This window comes from Mobula birostris, chromosome 15, assembly GCF_030028105.1.
Source record: "Mobula birostris isolate sMobBir1 chromosome 15, sMobBir1.hap1, whole genome shotgun sequence".
In the NCBI taxonomy this organism is placed as follows: domain Eukaryota; kingdom Metazoa; phylum Chordata; class Chondrichthyes; order Myliobatiformes; family Myliobatidae; genus Mobula; species Mobula birostris.
In genome coordinates, this window is record NC_092384.1 from 49,947,363 (window position 1) to 49,969,232 (window position 21,870).

Consider the following 21,870-nt stretch of genomic DNA (forward strand, 5'->3'; position numbering starts at 1 on the left):
GTCAACCCTGCCAAGGACTTGACTGAGGGAGGGGGAAAAAAAGGCCAACTTGAACATTCTTACTTTGCTACTTAAAATGGGTGAATTTTACTTCATGCAAGTGTAGCATTTGAAGTTACATATGATAGGCAGGTGGAGTCTCTCCTCAGTAATCTGAGAGGACTTCAAAAGCGACACTGGTTAAATAAAACAAATTAATTTTTTTGCAAAAAGAAAACTGTTTCAATTTTAAACTCTCCAGGTCTATTTTTTAGCAACATCACTTCCAACAAACATTTTTCTATATCTGGTAAACAAATGAAATTAGTTTTGTCTGTAATACAATACCTTGGGAAATGATACATGGGGGGGTGGGGAAGAAGAAAATTCTAATGTTTTTTTTTAAATTGTCTGTGCTGGCAGGAAAGTGTGCAGGTGAAATAATTAAGATGTGAATTATAATCCAACAGAAGCAAGTGAAAGTTAAATCAGAATACTTGAAAGAATGAAGCAATTCTATCCCAGCAAAAGGCTAATCAGCTGGAAATCTGCAAGTCTCCCTCTAAAAAGCGATGCAAAGAGTATTCCTACATTTATCTTGAGCCAAGCACTGCCAAATATCTAGAACACCAGCTCTCGCAGTATTGGATGCCAACTGTGGCAGAAAGAACAGCATTTCATTCAACATGACTGAAAACAGAGTCTTAAAAAAAATGTTTTTTTATTATGTAAATTGGGGTAATGAAGCCCATCAATTGATTACCGACGCAAAGCAATTCCTTTGCCCTACAAATTTAGTCAATAGGCTATTTCACTATAATCCATCAATTTGTCCCCATGTTCTAGCACCTAACTATATGCAAGACTGGCCACTTAACCTACCAACCCACATCGTTAAGATTTCACAGGAAATCAGAGCATCCCACACAGGGAGAACATGCTAACTCCACACAGACAATACTGCGTTGTGGGTAGATCTTGGATTTCTGGTGCTGTGAGGGATAGTTCTACCGCTTATGGGACTGGATTTTATTCTAAATGTCAATTATCACCATTAATTCCTGTCATGTGTGAAGCCAAGCAGAGCTGCAGAACAGATGATGTTAATGAGAGAGATAACGAGAGACAACGGAGAGCCATTCAAAGTGCTTATGGGAGAACAGACAGATAACGAGAGAGAGACACATAATTCAGTATGTTAACGTCTGCCACAGACAGTTTGCTTTGAACCTGAACTGTTCATTAACAATCCTGCTGAGACAATAGGAAGTGTGAAGTTTGATGGACAGGTGATACCCCATCAGGGGGATAAAAATAGCGGGTTTGCTAAGGCACGATACACACGCCACGAGACCCTGGAAAGAGCATTGTGCCCCACAAGTTGGTGGGAGTTTGGAGGACCGATTCGCGGGAATCGGCCAGAGGATCACAGGGTGTAAAGGTATGACCAGTGGGGACCTGTTGTGTGTCCGCCCTTGCCTGGGTGCCGGGTTCACCACGGAAGAACGGTCGCATCTGGAATGGAGGGATCACAGTCGGTGACCACAGCGGGATCAGAAGGCATCGAAAGGTTTGCCTGAAACCTCAACTGTATCTCTCACTCTCTCTCTCTCTCCCCCGGCCCCAACGGTACAACAGCGATTACTTCGAACTACACTAGACTGAACTGAACTCTGCTTCACCTTAAGACTGATCATTTTACCCCTAGACTGCGATAGAGCTTGGTTGATTCCTATTACCCTATGTCTGTGTATATGTGTATACTATCATTGCTAACCTGTTACACTTATATCCTTGCGGTTAGTGTACTGTATTGCTTATTTTTGTTAATAAAACTTTATTAGTTTCTAGTAATCACAGACTCCAACCAGTGTTCCATTTCTGCTGGTTTGACAACCCAGTTACAGGGTACGTAACATTCCAGACAAAACAGTTGAAAACAAAATTTAAACCAACATTAAAAATTTAGGCTTTTTTGTGCCCAAATATCATCGTCTGTATTTTAACGAAGAAAACATTCATTCCATCCCTTAATTCCAGTGTGCAGTTACAGAATAAGCAGCAATAAAATACTTACTGTATTAAGTTTGTCCCTGTTATCCATTATCAATTTCTCTGTGTGTCTGTAAGCACGAGCCACCAGCAACTTGACTTCCTATAGAATTGAAAATCAGTGAAGTATAACTGAGCATGCACATGAAAGTTATGAAAGTGATCCAAATTAACAATCATGTCATGAAACACTTACTCTTTTTTATTAACATCTATATCATAGAATACTAAGTCAACAGTACTTCCAAAAGAACCAATGTCAATCAAGGATAACAAAATGCACTTCTCCACAAAAACACAAATTACATTTCAAGATCTACAAATGCACAAGTATATCTACTTCTGTATCACACAATACATTGATAAGAAAAAGGAGTAGGTTCCTTGTGTTTGTTCGACCATTCAATAAAGATCATGTCTGATCTTTCCTGTCAGCACTTTTCTGTTCTAATGTCATTTTCCTGTATTCCCTGAACAGTTACTTTAATGATCTGTTTCTTTAATATATTCAGCAACTGAAGCTCCACAACTGTCATGAGTAGAGGATTCTAAAGATTTACTAGCCACTTGAAGAAATTCCTCATCCCAGCCCTTAATAGCCAATCCTTGTGTTAAGACTATGTACTCTATATCTAGATTTAGAGTAACTTGTGAAGCTCCTTAAATAATTCTGTACATTTCAATTATATCAACTTTTAATTTTTCAAAGTCAAGATATCTCTCACCCAGTCCCTCCACAACTTAAAAAATAACTTATTTTCTCACTCTGGTTAAAGGTCTTTTACCTGAAATTAAAGAAGAATTCTTTCCCCCCTGCCCTCTACACACATGCTGCCTGACCTTAGTGCCCTCAGCATTTTCTGGTTTTATATCAGAGCCCAGTTTGATCATGTCACACAATAAATATGAGTCTCATACAATAGACCCAACCATCCAAGCAATCAATTTGGTGAACCTCTCCACATCCAATCAGTTTTCCATCTGAGTGGCACTAGTTTAAAAAAAACACAAAAGATGTGTAGGAGTTTCATATGGGATAATGTACTGTTTGCCTTCCTAAACATGATGTATCTGCGTATCAGCTTTCAGAGACTTAAGCAAAAGGACACCAAAGACTCAGTAATTTGATAAGCATCACCAGCAGCCTTCAATCTCTCACTTTTTAAATAAGAGTCGGCTGTGGTCAGGTGCTTCCAGGGTGCTGCATCGGCAAGTTTGCGGCGCTGGAAGCTCATGGCAGGGAGGGTTTTTCTTCCTTCTACCGTCCGCGTGAGATGATGGGATTTTCAAGAGACTTTGAGACTTCTTTTTTTACCGTGCCCATGGTCTGTTCTTTGTCAAATTACGGTATTGCTTTGTACTGTTGTAACTATATGTTATAATTATGTGGTTTTTGTCAGTTTTTTTTAGCCTTGGTTTGTCTCGTGTTTCTGTGATACCATTCTGGAGGAACATTGTATCATTTATTAATGCATGCATTACTAAGTGACAATAAAAGAGAACTGCGTGTCCTCATAATCTAATGTATTTCGTTTTTCTTTCTTCCAGATTGAAATACCATATAGCACTTCACCTCCCCTCACTGTCCATATAGCCTTGAAGTCATTCTGCCCACAATGCCACCTAGTTTTGTATTATCAGCAAACTTGGGTATATGACACCTGGTCCCATTTTCCAGATTACAAAGTAGATTGTGAACAGCTGGTACCCCATGGCACTCTGAAAATAACAGATACATTTTTCATCTTCATCTCATGTCAGCACATCATCCTTAATAATGCAAGTTCTAACTTTGACAACTTTTGAGTGTCATCTTATTTATGCCTTCTGACAGGCCAGATATACTATTGCAGATTCACCCACGTCCATTCTTTCAGCTACAACCTCAAAATTCCAGCAGGATTTCAAATTTCATTTCTTTTTCATAAGTTCATTATATGTCTGTCCAACTACCTATTTTCCAAGTACCCTCAAAAATGGATTCCAGTGTTTTCTCTACTATTGCTGTAAAGCTTACTTCCTGTATCATTTTTTGTTAGAATATCTGGGTTATGCAAAGTACGATTATTATCAAAGTACGTATAAAGATTTCAATTCTAAGATTTGTCCTCCTGCAGGCAGCCATAAAACAAAGAAACACGATGGAACCCATTCAAGAAAACAAAACTCTTAAGGGAAAAAAAAAGAACAACGTGTTCAAATGGCAAAAGGCAACCAAATGACACACAGAGCATCAAACATCAAGCCAGTAGTGTTCAGTTCATCGCTGCACTGCTATCCAATGCAGGTCGAAGAGCCATTCTTTGCCAAAGTGCCCCAGTCCGCATCGATTGCCCTGCTCAGACCACTCAAAAACAGCAAAATAAAAAGTAACCAGAATCCAGGCACACGTGCAACATGAACCTCAAAGTTACCCAAAACGAGTCCACAGCCTCGCCAATCAATCCTGGCAATGTAGGTCCCAAGACTCCTACACTTTTCATCAACAGCAGCTTGTGAGAGGGAGAGGATGACCAACCTAACACAGGCAGATGGCGCTGAACAACCTCCACTCTCATTTGTTGACTTCAATTGGAGAGAAGCAATGGAGTCGATCACAGACTTGTGTCCTGTGTCCAGGCCACACACACTGCTCCAAACCTCAAACTCCCCCGGGGACAGCTAAGCGCCAGATCACTCCAGTCAGCCCACAACACAGCAACAAAATGTAAATCAGAGGTTCCAATGGCACGCAGCTTAGCAGAAGAATCATACCTCAAAGAAGTAGTTTCCACCGCTTCTTCCATTTTGCTCATCCTTTCCATAAGCATCTCACAAGTATCTTGGAACATTTAATTCCCAATCTTGGCCACTTTGCAACCAATCCTCCGTATTGGCTTTGCTCTCCTATTTGTGCTATTAACTCACCTACTTTGATACAAATACAACATGCATCCTAGATTTTCTTTTTCATAATCTTTTTTGTTATGACTTGTTTACATGCACTCTTCCTTTTTGACAAACATTTTGCCACTCTTTTTCTTTAACCTTAAAAAAAAAACCCTCAGAAGGATGGATTTAATTTAAAAGCCTCATCTTCAGCCCTAGTTATCTCGCTCACCAGGAAAGTGATCCTAGCCAAACTCAAGTAAAGCCAGTTCACAAAGAGCTACAGTACAAACAGCACATGATTTTTTAAAAATTAAACTACATAATTAAAGGAACACACGTTATTCAAATTTATTCTTAATGAAGCTTGGTACCTTACTCCAAATTGCTAACAAAGATTCTCTAAACAAAGTGGCAAGAAAGGATGCTTTGGGAGTCCTCAACCACTTTATACTTACGTGGTCCATGTGCTTCTGAAGTCCCTGGCTGAAGGGTCGTCGACCAATTACACCTTGCTCCTCTGTATCAGGAAATGATACATGACCAATTGCTTCAACCATCCCATAACATTTTGCCATGGAATAAGCAACTTTTGTAACCTTTTGTAAATCATCCTGGGCACCTGCACATAAAATATTATCCTATTTAAGTTGTGAAAGATAATATCTGTATTCTTATTTTGGCTTCTACAACTAAGACATACACAAAATGACAAAGAAGTATTAAAGTATTCCATACAAACAGCCAATAATTTTCTAATTACACATAGTAAATTGGTCAGGAAAAAGGACAGGATGGTCATTCTAAGTTAAGATCCATAAACAAGCAATTCAAGCAATGATTAGGTGATTAACAATGTCTGCAATTGTAAGAATAAGAATGGGGAATTAATTAATTCCGTAGATTTAAGATACAAGGGAGTTGGTGGTGAATTGCAGCAAGATTTTATTTTAGGAGGTACAAAGTGTAAAGAGGTAAAATAACAATACTGTACCCTATTCACATACCATTTACATTCTTACTATGAATTTAAGCATTGCTATTTCTGGCTGGTAATGCAGAACTCTTTCAAATAAGATGCTAACCTTGGCTTTTTTAGATGGAGGTCAACTAAAGGCATCCTGTGAAACACAATAGCATTCTAAGAAAATTTATAATCAATGTCTGTCAAAAACAGAGTGGTTATTAATCTCATTTGCTGATTCCTTGCTGTGCAGCTGTAATCCCCTCTATCCCCATATGAGAGGATGCATTTTAAAAGTTGACCAAAGACTATGATAAACACTATAAAGTTGCAAACCTCTCTCATTAAGTGTGCATGTCTCAACTACAATGAGGAAAATCAATATAGCTAACATTTCAGATTAATAAACTTTCAAAGTTAACTCTGTTTCTCACTCCACAATAACACTGCCTGATTGCTGAGTGTTAACAGCATATTTTTGCTTTTCTTCCCTCTCAAAATTTCCAGCATCTGCAGTATTTTGCTTATGAAGCACAGACTCCCTGCAACTCAATAGTCCACATACACTTAACATTCATGGATAACCACCAAGTTCAAACTACTGGAAAATTACTGGTGAACAACATGATTCAGGTCAAGCAGTATCTGTAGAAGGGAAAACAGAACATATCTGAGACCCTACATCAGAACTGAGAATAAAAACAAGGTAGTCTAGGCAAAACAGAAAGTGGGTGAAGGGCAATGGGTGAAACAAGGGGTGTGTGTGTGTGCATCTCTCACATATGTTCCATTCATCTTTAGAACTCTCTCGATGGTAGAGAGTGTTCTTAAGGTTAATGAAAGATAAAAGAACACAAGAAAATTTTACAGAGGCAGAACTGATGTCAAATTGAACACCCTGTACAAAAAGGATTCATAATGTTCATGCACAAGGAAAGATCATCCTGAATGATACCCTTCCATAAGCCAACTTCAATGGCTTCAGAAGGCTAGGTGATCTCCAATCCTCTCAACTAGATGTGGTGATAAAAATATCAAAAAACAAGGAGATAGTAACTCCTTTTACCACCTTCATGGGGTAAATAAAAATCACAGAGATCTTAGATATACATACTGACAAATACGAAGAATTTTATCCTTTAAGAATGAGACACGAATAGGAAAGAATCATGCAAATATTTACAAATTTAGGACTAGTCAAATTATACCTGTTGTGACTTTATTAAAGGTAATAGCTTCTGCAACACGTCCTCCTAAGGCCATACACATGCGTTCAAAAAGCTGCTCTTTGGTAAAAAGGTACTGCTCCTGAGGCAGAATCTGTGCAAATCCAAGTGCAGCATTTGTTCTTGGGGCTATAGAAACCTACAGAGAAAAGCTTTAAGATCAGGAATTACTTGAAATTTACCTTAGTTATATGAGAAGCTTAAAAACAAAATAAAAATTATAACATTTTCTAAAGTTACATATAAAAAGAGTTGGCTCATACTTGATTGTGTATTTGAAAACACAAGCTCAGTAACCCAAATAAGGGTATGATCTCTGCTTTATCATCTTGGTGGGGGGGTGGGGGAACAGCACAGTAGTATAGTAGTTAGAGTAATGCTATTACAGTGCTAGTGACCCCGCTCCAATTCTGCTGCTATCTGTAACAAGACCACATGGATTTCCTCCAGGTGTTCCGGTTATCAGTGGCAGAGCATTTGACTGCAGATCAAATAGTCTCAGTTCAAATCTGGGTACCCCTCACTGAGGCAGAACAGTGGCGTAGAGATTAGCATAAGGCTATGACAACACCAGCAACCTGGGCTCAATTCTGCCGCTGTCTGGAAGAAGTTTGTCTGTTCTCATCGAGACCATGTGGGTTTCCTCCAGGTGCTCCAGTTTCCTTCCACTTTCTGAAGGACATATGGGTGAGTAGGTTAATTGGTCACGTGGGTGTTACTGGGCAGCACGGACTCGTTGGGCCAGTTACTATGCTGTATCTCTAAATAAATGTAAAATTTACCATCCCCAAAATATCAAGGGGTGGGGTGGGGGAGGGGGGAGAAAGGAAAACTAGATTACTTCTGCTCTCATCATACTTAATGGCTTTTGTGTACTACCCTTGGGCGCAAAAAGGAATGGATTAAATAGCCTACCATTGAGTGAATAGCCTGCTAACACTAGCTAACTTTTCAAAACAATTACACTTTAACATTTTCCCAGGTAAAGCCCAACTTACTTCACCATCATGATTCCTAATGTATTTGCCTCAACTAGTCTGTCTATATTTAACATCTACATTTTTCTAAATACAGATCCTTTCATTCTTGTTTTGAAATAGTATTTTCCTCTTCTAAAGCATTACTAATTAGCATTAACACATTTGGCCCCTTAATGGTAGGGTTCAGCATCACCAGGAAAGAGATCCTAACCTCAGATAAAACCACAGCCCATAAACTGTTGTTAAATATCTTCCAGTAATCACTTAAAAATCAGGCAAAAATGTAATCTTTTTTCAGAAGACAGTCCAGACATTGCAAGATAGTGATTCAATTGAGCCATTCAGCAAGTTATTTCTAGTGCTTAATATTTGTTGAAAGGTGGAACAGCACCATTTCAAATAGCATCATATTTATATAAGTTTATGAAAAGCTCAACATGAACATTAATAATATTAAAAATATGACAAAACCTTCAAAACAGCTTCTGTATGCTCAAGAAGCCAGCCAACGAGGACGTGCCCAGACTCATGGACAGCTACTATTCTCTGTTCTTCTTTGGAGAGTATTTTACTCTTCTTGGCAGTGCCTCAAAGGAAAATGAATGAAAATTTGAATGTGAGCTAGAGCAATATTTGATTCCCCCCCCCACCCCAGAGTTTATTTAAATACTTAATGAACAATGATTTCGATGTTTTTGAAAAGAGGCTATTGCATGTTTCTCCAACAGTAGTAAACAGGTATATTAACATTGAGAATAAATGAAAAATATTATGAAAGGCAACCCATTTACATTAGCTTTCTTCGTAAAAGTTCTATCCTATGTCTCCACAAACCTTTCCTCTAAATTGTACTGCGTCGTTAAACATAAGATCACTTTGTATTGTTTCTCGAAGGACGATTCTGCCTTTTGAGATGTGCCACACACCTTTACACGAAGAGGATAACTAAATAGCTATCTCCTTAATATTTGTCCATGCTACTTAACTACCATTGACATGGTTTGTACATACAGTAGTTGGCTTGGTTTTGCTTTGCAAAGCAGCAGTAATCTTTTGTCCTGTACCCAGCTGGAAGCCTGAGAAAAGTTTATTCGTTTTGTTCTAGGCATTCATCAGAATTATTCCATGATAGTAATTGAATTAGAGTTTACACAGAAGCACAAGACTAAAATCTACAGAATTGGTAATGATTTGAATCGCAATTTAGAATAAAATAATTGATTTGACAAATTCTACCAATGTTATCAAAGGTTTAAAGTTCAAGTTCAGTTTCCAATAAGTTCCTGTGATATCCAGGTCTCCAGTACTATAGATGGACATTTTCTGGTCTCAAACTGAGATGGCAGTCAATTGAATGTGAGTACCTGGAGTCCTCAGAGGGTCCAAATCAAGAAAGCAGTCATTGTCTTTGATGTATCACCTCTCAGTGGTGATTAATAGATATGTAGTAATGAGTAATATTCATACCACCACAATGCCAGCTTTGACATTAAATGGCATTCCATTGTTGAATCCCTCTGTCAATATCCCTAAGATCACTGTCCAGTAATTCAGTTAAACAGGCCACATTAATACTGCAGCTACAAGAGCAGGCCAGAATCTGGGTGTTGGAGTCATGTATCTATGTTCTATCTGCATTGTACTTTGTGTTCCCCATTTATTATGGTAGTTAGCCACATGGTGGGAGCATGGTTGAAATGAAGAGTTTTAGTTACGTATTCATGTTTTTGTCCAGTTCAGTCAGACTAGCGAGGGAGCTGGGATGATACCTTTTTATTTTATGCTCAAGTTTGCTTCATTACACTTAATTACATTGATGAAAGTTTAAGTATATTTAATATGCTATGACTGTTTATTTTGTTATATCACTAGTTTTAGTTTTTAAGTTGCATCAAGATTGTTTGTTTTGCTAGTTTCTTAATAAAGTATCAACTATATTCTTCGATTTTGGAGCCTTGTTACCGGATCAGGATTGACGGCCTATCATACAGGATTAATCACCCCCAATCCCCGTGTTTAGTCTCTAAGCGCTGCTGGTTTTGTTCAAGCAGCTGCTACACTGGGTATCCTGTAGCAAGTGACTCACCATGTGACATCCCAAAAATGTTCCACTACCTGAAGCCATAAGACCAAAGGACCATGATGGAATTCTCATCACTTGCTGGATGAGTGCAGCTCCAATTTTCCAACATCATCCAAGATAAAGCAGTCTAATTGACTGGCACCCTATTCACCACCCAAAACATAATGTACTATTATGTACGGAGGAAATTATCTAAAATCAGACATTCATTAGTCAGCAAGACTTCTAATCCCAGACTTGTGAATTCTACCAAAAAAGACAAGGTCTACGGCTACACCGGCAAACTGCAAATTCAGCCTCACATTATGCAATAACCTAATTTTAAAATGTATTCATCAAATGGTTCTAAATTCTGAATTCCCTTATCAAAATCACTACAGGAGTACCTTCACTAGAGGGATTAAAATGGTTCAAGTGGTTAGCAACAATCAAAATCCCTGAATATGAGCAAATACAAAAAGGATGAAAATTCAAAGCAAGTTTAAGCACATGAACAGTCAAATGCAGAAGTCCAGGCATTAACATTAATTCCCTTCTCATCTCCTGTGTACTGTTGCTTTCTTTAATATACCTAGCGGAAATCAATGAAAACAGAATCACAGAATATAGTATATAAAGACAGCATTTAATCCATTGTCCCCATTAGACCCATACAAGCACATTCCAGCCAAGTCTGCAATTCTTACTTCACTTCAGAGAACTTCAATAACATTTTATTATTCAGACTGAAAACATCAAGGTCTTTCCAAATGAAGCATAACTGACGCGTTTTACAGTGCACCTAATCATTACTATCATTATTACTGTTTCAAGGTTAAGTCTCCCAAAAGGATTTTTAAACTTCTGTGGATTTTAGATAAAAATATCTCTTTATTTGAACTCATTGTGAACTTTTCCCCCCAGTTTTAACCTTAACCTTGTGTGCAAAACAATCTTTTTCATTCTCTGCAAAATGCTTAAATAGTTAATATTTAAAAATACTTTCTCATTTGTTACCCTGAGAATTCAATGTTAATGACTGGTGAACTTGTTCAATGACATCATCTGCATGTCAGCTGATATCCCCGAACCCAGTAACAAAATGAAATTATTGTTGGGAAAGGCAAAATCCACACTTGGGATTATTGGATCTCTGAAAGGGACCTTGCTTCAAGATTACCACCAAGTGTCGGAATCTCATTAGTCATTGGAGAATCCATCCTATTTTTTATTCACTGTGCTAAAAAGGAGAACAATTCTACCTTTACTGCAAATTTTGAGAAAAGGTCTCAGAAATCAGATATCTTCAACAATGAATGGATTTACCTGCTATGACTTTCTCGACTGCATATTCAAAGCTGAAGGTGTCAACAGATTTCTCCCCTTCCCTAGCTGCATGTAACGCTGCTTCATTGCAAATGTTAGCTATGTCAGCTCCTAAAATAAAGACAAATCAATGGGTAATTCAACCAGAACAGATTTACTTGTAACAATTATGCTAGATATTAGTTGCACCAAATTCACTGTCTCCACATCTAGAGGTTTCTTTAACACCCAGAAACCTATAGACTAAGCTTCCATAACTCTTCAGAGACAATTCCAAATATGCTATACCCTCAGAAGAAATTCCTCCTCCTCTTGGTCCTAAATCTTATTTTGCTACTGTGTTCCTAGCTCTAGACTCTACAGGGGACACATACTCATTTCATCTACAATGTCAACCAAGAACAAATCCAGCTACTCCAGTATATTAATTAAAGTGCTTTGTTCTGGAAGAGAGGCAAATATTTTCTGTACCCTCATGAGATGACCTGAACAGTCTTTTATGATTATTACTTGTTCCCGTATTCTATTCCACTTTTTATGAAGCCCAGGACTCCTATATGCCTCTTTATCCTTTACAACCCGAATGGCCAGATATCAACAATTTATGTATACATCCAGATCCCTTTGGTCTTGTAACTCTTTATGAATTCTGCCTTTGAAGTTATAACACTTCATTTTATTCTTCCTAGCCGAACTGTGGCATGCATCATCCTTCTGTATTCAATTTCATCTGCCACATGTCTGCTCATAGAAAAACCATAAATTATGCACGTTGAAGTCTTACCACTGAACCCTGGAGTAAGCTCAGCCAATCGTTGTGAATAAAACCTGGCTGGTTGTGATAACTTCAGACTTTTTAAATGTTGTTCAAAAATCTCCTTCCTCTCCTAAAAACGCAAGTGAAATAAACAACTTACTACACCAGGTTGAACAACTCAAAATTAAACTATCATTTCCTTTTCTTATATTATTTTGTAAGTGTATTTCTAATTCAAAATTACCTACAAGTTTGCTGAATGGGACAGAATGAATTGTTCCATGATAGCAATGAAATAATGGAAAATTAGAATAAAATCACCTTGCACCTTTCTTTTAATACTATTATCTTAAAAGCGTGCACTCTGCCTACAATTTAATTATCAGACCATGGATCCTGTCATCTTCAAACAACATTTTGATAAACTTAATAAAATGCAAATAAAAGTAATACATCATACATTTTATTCTAATACAAATCTTCTGTAAGGAAACATTTATTTTGTACTATTCAAAAGTGGCTATTGTCAAAGTCAGTATTATTGTACAAGTTGTTATCATGATTGCAATTTGTAACAATTTTTTTGATTGGGAGTTAAAAATTCATGCAGTTGTAAAGATAAACTAAAATGCAATCAAAAGCACAGAATAGGAAAGGAGGACTTCAGGACTTGAAATGGCCAAAAGATCACACGCAAATTAACAGAAAACCATTAGACTAAGTTTTCCTTAATGCTAAAGCTCTGATAGATCAGAATTCTTCAGACCACTCAAGAAAATCAATGTGTTTCCTCAATTGGTACAATAAAGACAAATCTGCATTTATGTTGTACCAATTGTCACAAACTTTGTACAATTCACAGGAGCATCATCAGATAAAATCTAATACCAAGCTTCACTTCAATGTACATGCTGCACTTCAATGTACATGTAACAAATAAAGTTCATCTTTAAAAGTGCAGAGAGGAATCTAATTGTGCTATTCATATTATTGGAGCTTGTTTTTATGTAGGGCTGTGTGTAAGATGTTTTTATTTATTTTTAAAGATACAGCATGGAATTGGCCCTTCCAGCTCACGTACTGCTTAGCAACCCACCTATTTAACCCCAGCCTATTCACAGGACCATTTACAATGACCAATTAACCTACTAACCAGTAAGTCTTTGGACTATGGGAGGAAAGCAGAGCACCAGGAGGAAACCCATGCACACATGGGAAAGAAGATATAAGCTTTCTTACAGAGGACACCAGAATTGAACCCTGACTTTCAACCTGTATACAGGAAAATACAAGCTGCACATATTTCTTTACATTTACTGTGCCATCAGACCAATACAAATTCTTACAAAACACCAGTGCCAGTCGTGTTTCCTATTTAAACAATAAACTGTGATGCATTTGAAAAGCTTTAAATAGGACACAGCCCCTTAGTGTTCATAGACTGTGGCCCTTCCCCATGAAACACATTTACTCAGAGATTTATCTCCATTTTGACTGTTACGCACTCTTCTGACTCCCATATAATTCAAAGCAGCTGCTTCCATCCAAATTTGTTAAATCATAACTCAATTACTCAAAAATGGCCTTGCCTTATTTTAAAACACAAGTTTAATCTTCATACTTTTCCAATAATATTTTGATAGGGAAAATATGATCCTTTTGTATTTGGTAGCTGTTACACAAAGTTGAGTAAAGGAATAAGTAACCTTGGACAACAATAACATCAGTCACAAACTATTGTTCCAAGGGTTAGCAAAGTCATTAAAAAAGCAACCAAGTTAAATTTCTCAAAGAAACGTAGGAAAATTAAAATAAACCTGTGTTGAACCTTTGTTAGGCACACTTAGGATACTTCTATACATTCCTGATCACTATACTAAAAAAAAAACAAATGATGCAATTAAGAGAGTGCAGAAAAGAATTGAGAAGGATAAAATGATGATAAAGAGAATGCATAATTAGAACCTCTATACAGTACTAGGGCTGCAGGTTTGGTGAAGGCAGGGAATTTTAAGGAGAGTACATAGGTTTAATTTTTCTAGTTCCTGTTGCAAGTAATCTGGGTTCAGAAGCACAGAGGATAACTATGATTGCAGCTGATAATAGACCAAGTTTTGAGCCAATTCTAAGATCTTGACCTTCAAATGCTCTTTTCTTCAACCAAGTCAAGACTGTGGTGCCACGCTGAAGGCAATGGTGGATTTCTTCAATAATGTTTGCTTTTGCTGAGCAGTGGCTGACAAGAAACTAGTAACCCACATTTTCCAGGATCTGACTGTGAACCTTTACTGTCAAAAAGCAGTGTTATACACAGCAACAGCAAGTTGAAGAGAACTTTTGTAATGTGAATTCTGAACACAAGAATCATTCTCTCAACAAAGCTTGGTGAATACATTGACAGATTTGAGGACAGTCACCTAGCATTTGCAAGCATCATCTTCTGCACCTTGACTATGAGGGTTCTGGTGAGCTTGGTCCTGAACTGTATTTGCTATAGATTCACAGCCTGAAGATGAGCTTTACTCTGATAAGAAACTTTTTGGAGGTGATGAGCAGCATTAGTGAGAAAGACTGGAAAAGTGTTGGGGCAATGATGCAGCTTTAGAGCAGTCTTCATTAAGCTTGGCTTAGTTGTAGATTTGTTATTAAGATTATGCCTTGCATATCATCACAAAACAAATGCAAGATGTAAACAAACGTCTATGGGCAACTGTTTTTTTGAGAATAGTGCATAGCACCCCTTGCAGTTGATGGAGTATGAGATTCAATGTGGCTGAAAAAAAACCATATTGGTGCTGCTCCCAGCATTTCAAATATTTGTAGATATAAATGCCAGACAACAATAAGGTCCAACATAAGAATCTAACCACTTCTTGTTATTGAAAGGCAATGTCACTGCCAAAATCCTATATACTCTAACATTCTGAACCCAGAATAACCAAAAGCCCAAACAAATTCACCTCATATATACTCCAGTTATGTGAGCAGTATATACTGCAGCACCCAAAGGTTTCCAATCAGCAAAAATTTATAAATATGATTTTAATCTTTCCACTTCAGTGGATAGTATTGCTCTAAAAATTTCAAATTGACGGCAAAAGAGTTAAGATGCTATGGTGTCTACCATCTACAAAATGCACTGCAATAACGTACCAAGGCCTCTTTGAAAGCAATTGCCAAACCAGTAATCTATAACACTTTAAAAAATAAATAAAGTCAGAAGGCACAAAGAAACATCGCCAAGTTGTACATATCATCGTGACTTCAAAATATAAATTTGTCTTCATTCCTGCAAGGTCAAAATTCTGGATCTTGTTACCCAATCACACAGTCAAAACACCTTCACCATAGCAACTGTTGTGAAGCTCACTATATTCTCCTGCACAGTTGGTGAAGAACAATATATGCTAACTTTGCCAGCAACAGGCAGATAACAATAATATGCAAATACACCCAGTTCACAATTTTGTTAAAGAAAGTTTGAACAGAATTTGATATCAGCATTCTTGAACAAAGCATATTTTTAACCATTAGTTCATCAAGAATACCTTTAATTTTCAGCTCTCAAAGTGTTTAATAGGTCTTTATTACATAAGCTAAGATTTTTTTTTAAAAAACCAACAGATCTGCGACTATGGCACCACATCAGATTTTCCTTCTCTTCCATTAAATTGGCTTAAAAATTAACCCAATTAAATATCAGCTTTTTATAAAATAATTCTCACTTCAACAAAAAACAAATCGATTGAAGAGGTAAATTAAAAAGATAATGTTCTATAATAGTATTGCAAGTGAGAAACAATATTAAACTGATAAAATGAGTAGTTTTGCTAATGTTAGTATTTTCTTAATACTAACCAAGACTAAAAGACCACTATTCCACAAACACAATTAGATGAATGATTAAAATGCTATTTCAACTTCAATGGGATAGCATAAGTATACTTTCACTAGTAAGTTGAGTATAAATATTTTATGCTCATATCCATCAGTACCTGCAATGTGGGGAAGTCAATAAATATGTGCCTGTCCAAACGACCAGGTCGCATTAAGGCATTGTCCAAAATGTCAGCACGGTTGGTTGATGCCAAAACTATTACGTGATCTGTTGTGCCGATTCCTGTTTAAAATAAAGACAACATGCAATGCTTCTCTATGCAAGGCCAGGTTGTTCTACTTGACAAAAGTGGCTATGTTTCTGATGTTTCAATATATACATTAGATGTACGCAAATCAAACATTTAAATTTATGATGATGAGTGGATCATATATGACAATGAATAAATGGAATTCGTGCCTTTTATGCCATGTGTGGAAATGAGCAAATAACAGTATCATACTACAATTTAAGGAATTTGGGTCTAGCATGGTCATTCAAATACAATTGGAAATGCTGCTGCACTGACAAGTAATTGATTGAAAATAAGCTGGGTTCCTTGGCTGTACTTTCAATGTAAATAAGATCACCAGGTCATACACTTCATGCTCAGGAGTGGAGCACCGCTATTCTAGCATCTTAGGGTTACCATTAGGGACACAAGGATAACATTCAAGTCAATTTGACTTAATTTGCATTCAACACCAATTTTTAGGCATGCAAAAGATAAACAATATTCAACTCAGATATTCCATATACCTCTAACAATACTAAAGAACAGTTCACAGTACATTTCAGAAGATAAATAAAATACTGAATGATATATTACCACACAGGTCTGCAGCCCTATTGTACCAGTGTGCAACACCCACCATCCATTTCGACCAACAGTTGATTCAGCGTTTGTTCTTCCTCAGTATTAGCAAAACCAGACATGTTAGTTGATCGCCTTTTACCCACTGCATCAATTTCATCAATGTACACAATGCATGGGGCACGAGTACGGGCTTCCTTAAACAAACTTCGTACTCTTGCGGCACCGAGGCCTAAAATGAAGAATTTTGAAATAATATTTTCAGAGAACTCATGTGACAAAGCCATGCTTAGAAGGACAGGGATTCAATCCACAATTCAATCTTAACTGCTTGCATTTGTCAGAAATAAAGTATTATTTTCTCACAATAACCGGGCTCTTCAGCAAAAAACTAATCAGGGTAACTAGTCACAAAATTCAAATGCAACATTCATGATATTATTTCTGCAGGGACACCGGAAAATGTGCAACACAAAATGCGCATACTGCAACACAAACATGAAATGATTGTACATATTAGACTATCTCAATTGAAAAAACTTTGAATTAAACTGGTTCAAATGTTAACTACTTTGTTTCTGGTTCAGAGATTGTGAATTCTATATAAACCCACTCAACATATAACCCAAAAAGGCAGGCCAAAATGGAAATCATGTAGAAATAATGCTGCTGTTCAAGCGCAGCATTAAACAAAGGCCACTAACTGTCTATAATTGGCACAGGATATTTCCTTAACAAACCAGATTAAATGGTTATCATCATCACAATGACAGATGTATGATCTTGCTGCATTTACAAAACAAAATGTGGCCCCAAAAAAATCCACTGGTGCAGAAATACAGACTTGCAAACCACATAAACTGCCACATGTAAATTATATCCTTCTAACATCTGGTAGCACTTTTGCAAGAAAAGGTTTCCGAACATCAATGATCCAACTTTCCAATTGTACTGTCTTTTGGTCTGACTTTCCATTATAAATCTGCACAACAAATATACTTGCTTAAAACTACTGCAAGGGGTTTCTTCTTTTATGTTACTGTGTAGGCTAATTAAAATGGCTTCTTTGTTATGTTAAATGCTGAGAAAGTTCTCTCGCTCACAGCTTGTTTGGGTTATATTATTGATAATACAGCAAATAAACCAATGGATGTCCATGTTATTCTTTCTAGTGTGTCTGCAAGCTATTGTGATGCACGGGTTTTTGGACAGAAGGCGCGATGGACGGAGAGAGAATGGACAAGGTGCTTTGAGCTGGCTGACGGGGTCGGACCCCAAGCAGGAGTCCAAGGTCCATGGTCTTCGGCGAGGAGAGGAGACAGAGACAGACTCGTGTGGAGCGTCTGGTGGACCACCGTGGTTGGTCCCAGGCAGCAGGTCGAGGTGGTCTGAGGGGACCAAATGGTGAAGAGAGGATCGTTACCAGAGCTCCAACTGTTTGTGCATGAAGAGATTGAACTTTGAAAAGTGTGGTGCCTTTTATTTTCCTTTTATATTTTATCTCTATTAATTATATAGCTCCAGTAATATCTATAAACTGTAATTTATTTAATCGTATATGGTGTACTGTCTGTTATTTGGCGGGGTGGGGTACATCACACAGCATCCACACAAACTTAATTACCCAGTTTGGCGGGGCCGAGAGCTATTTCCCAAGACGACAGCAAGTTGAGCGACCCTGAGGCTTGCCGGGGGGCTACACTACTATTATCACAATTTATATTTTAAAGCTGATTATAATACTAAAGCCTATTTGAAGACAGTTGTAGCATTCCATTTATATTTGGAATGTATTTCCAGTGTAGGTTCTTTAGGCCGAATGTTAGCCACTATGTAACTGGCACACATTCTGAACGCATTTACTCATGAACAGATACTTATTCATTCACCTGGCTACAAGTTTTGGGATTTACAGGTACAGTGCCTATGAAAAGTATTCACCCTCCTTGGAAGTTTTCATGTTTTATTGTTTTACAACGTTGAATCACAGTGGATTTAATTTGGCTTTTTTGGACACTGATGAACAGCAAAAGACTCTTTCACATCAAAGTGAAAACTGGTCTCTACTAATTGATCTAAATTAATTACAACTATAAACCACAAAATAATTGATTGCATAAGTATTCACCCCCTTTAATATGACACACCAAATCATCACTGATACAGCCAATTGGTTTTAGAAGTCACATATTTAGTTAAATGGATATCACCATGTGCAATCGAGGTGTTTCAATTGATTGTACTAAAAATACACCTGTATCTGGAATGTTGAACTACTGGTGAGTCAGCATCCTGGCAAAAACTACACCATGAAGACAAAAGAACACTCCAAACAACTCCACAAAAAGGTTATTGAAAAGCACAATTCAGGAGATCAATACAAGAACATTTCCAAGTCACTGAATTTCCACTGGAGTACAGTTAAGTCAATCAAGAAATGGAAAGAATATGGCACAGCTGCAAGTCTGCCTAGAGAAAGCCGTTCTCAAAAACTGAATGACCGTGCAAGGAAGGGACTGGTGAGAGAGGCCACCAAGAGACCTGTGACAACTCTGGAGGAGTTACAAGCTTCAGTGGCTGAGATGGGAGAGACTGTGCATACAACAACTGTTGCCTAGGTGCTTCACCAGTTGCAGCTTTATAGGAGAACTTTAGATTAGAAACTCACTTGCTTTAGAATACAATTGTTTACTTTTAATAATTTATAAGATTTTGAATGCCAGGCACACTTAAAAGGCATTGAGAAACCACTTACAGGTTAAACAGAAGGTAAAGTCAATGTATATTTTGCTGTCTGTGAAATTTTATGATAAAGATTTGCCCTGGTGCACAAGACCTTTTAACATCATCCACAGCCCATAGATCACAGAAAAGGAGAGAATGAGTTACAGGCCAAAGACCAACAAATCATGAGATGGATCATTTAAATCAATACAAAGTAAAATTCCAGTTGATTATTTGTTTTTTTTTTATTCAACTGATTAAACTGAACCTTAAAAGGTAGAAATTAAAATGCACATACAGACTTTAAAATCAAGCCTCCAATCCTTTCCTAAGTAGATGTAAAATAGCACTATTCCAAAGAGAAAAGAAATCTGTGCTGGGCAATATTAATCCCTGAATCAAATTTCTAAAATAAAATAATGGGATTACTGCCTGTGCCACGCTTGAGTATAGGAATAGAGTGAGGTGGAGGATAAATGCGTGGCTGAGGGATTGGAGCAGAGCGGCAGGGATCCAGATTTATGGATCATTGGGACTTCTTTTGGGACAGGCGTGACCTGTACAAAAAGGACGAGTTGCACTTGAATCCAAGGGGGACCAATATCCTGGGAGGGAAGTTTACTAAGGCTATTGGGAGAGTTTAAACTAGAATTGCTGGAGGGTGGGAACCAAACTGAGCAGATAGGGAGACAGCTTCTGGAAAAGTGTAATAGTAACAGGATTGTCATGGTGGGAGATTTTAATTTCCCAAATATTGATTGGCATCTCCCTACAGCAAGGGTTTAGACAGGGTGGAGTTTGTTAGGTGTGCTCAGGAAGGTTTCTTGACTCAATAAGTAGATAAGCCAACAAGGGGAGAAGCTGCACTTGATCTGGTATTGGGAAATGAACCTGGTCAGGTCAGGTCAGGTCTCTCAGTGGGAGAGCATTTTGGAGATGGTGATCACAATTCTATCTCCTTTACCATAGCATTACTGAGGGATAAGAACAGACAAGTTAGGAAAGCATTTAATTAGAGTAAGGGGAAATATGAAGCTATCAGGCAGGAACTTGGAAGCATAAATTGGGAACAGATGTTCTCAGGGAAATGTACGTCAGAAATGTGGCAAATGTTCAGGGGATATTTGCAGGGTGTTCTGCATAAGTATATTCCAATGAGACAGAGAAAGGAATGGTAAGGCACAGGAACTGTGGTGTACAAAGGCTGTTGAAAATCTAGTGAAGAAAAGAAGAAAAGCTTACGAAAGGTTCAAAAAACTAGGTAATGATAGAGATCTAGAAGATTGTAAGGCTAGCAGGAAGGAGCTTAAGAATGAAATTAGGAGAGCCATAAGGGGCCATGAGAAGGCCTTGGCGAGCAGGATTAAAGAAAACCCCAAGGCATTCTACAAGTATGTGAAGAGCAAGAGGATAAGACATCAGAGGGTAAGACCAATCAAGTGTGACAGTGGAAAAGTGTGCATAGAGCCGGAGGAGATAGCAGAGGTACTTAATGAATACTTTGCTTCAGTATTTACTACGGAAAAGGATCGTGACGATTGTAGAGATGACTTAAAGTGGATTGAAAAGGTTGAGCATATAGGCATTAAGAAAGAGGATGTGCTGGAGCTTTTAAAAAACATCAAGTTGGATAAGTCTCTGGGACCAGACAAGATGTACCTCAGGCGTGGGAGAAGAGGGAGGAGATTGCTGAGCCTCTGGCAATGATTTTTGCATCATCAATCGGGATGGGAGAGGTTCCAGAGGATTGGAGGGTTGCAGATGTTGTTCCTTTATTCAAGAAAGGGAGTAGAGATAGCCCAGGAAATTATAGACCAGTGAGTCTTACTTCAGTGGTTGGTAAGTTGATGGAAAAGATCCTGAGAGGCAGGATTTATGACCATTTGGAGAGGCATGATATGATTAGGAATAGTCAGCATGGCTTTGTCAAATGCAGGTCGTGCCTTACAAACCTAATTGAATTTTCTGAGGATGTGACTAAACACGTTAATGATGTAGAGCAGTAGATGTAATGTATATGGATTTCAGCAAGGCATTTGATAAAGTAGCCCATTCAAGGCTTACTAAGAAAGTAGCGAAGCATGAGATCCAAGGGGACCTTGCTTTGTGGATCCAGAATTGGCTTGCCCACAGAAGGCAAAGAGTGGTTGTAGATGGGTCATATTCTGCATGGAGGCTGGTGACCAGTGGTGTGCCTCAGTGATCTGTTCTGGGACCCCTTCTCTTTATGATTTTTGTAAA

General features: G+C 37.8%; 1 protein-coding gene across 2 annotated transcripts in view; it reads right to left on the bottom strand.

Moving 5' to 3' along the window:
• spg7 (SPG7 matrix AAA peptidase subunit, paraplegin) overlaps positions 1-21,870 on the bottom strand; it is a 36,521-nt gene that overhangs the window by 3,120 nt on the left and 11,531 nt on the right. For both annotated transcript variants that reach the window (XM_072279751.1, XM_072279749.1), the window contains exons 9-16: positions 16,964-17,137; positions 16,210-16,334; positions 12,242-12,344; positions 11,458-11,568; positions 8,541-8,656; positions 7,072-7,228; positions 5,358-5,521; positions 2,057-2,134 (exon numbers count right to left, since the gene is read on the bottom strand). In XM_072279751.1, coding sequence (XP_072135852.1) covers positions 2,057-2,134; positions 5,358-5,521; positions 7,072-7,228; positions 8,541-8,656; positions 11,458-11,568; positions 12,242-12,344; positions 16,210-16,334; positions 16,964-17,137 — 1,028 coding nt within the window. The remainder of the gene's footprint in view (positions 1-2,056; positions 2,135-5,357; positions 5,522-7,071; positions 7,229-8,540; positions 8,657-11,457; positions 11,569-12,241; positions 12,345-16,209; positions 16,335-16,963; positions 17,138-21,870) is intronic.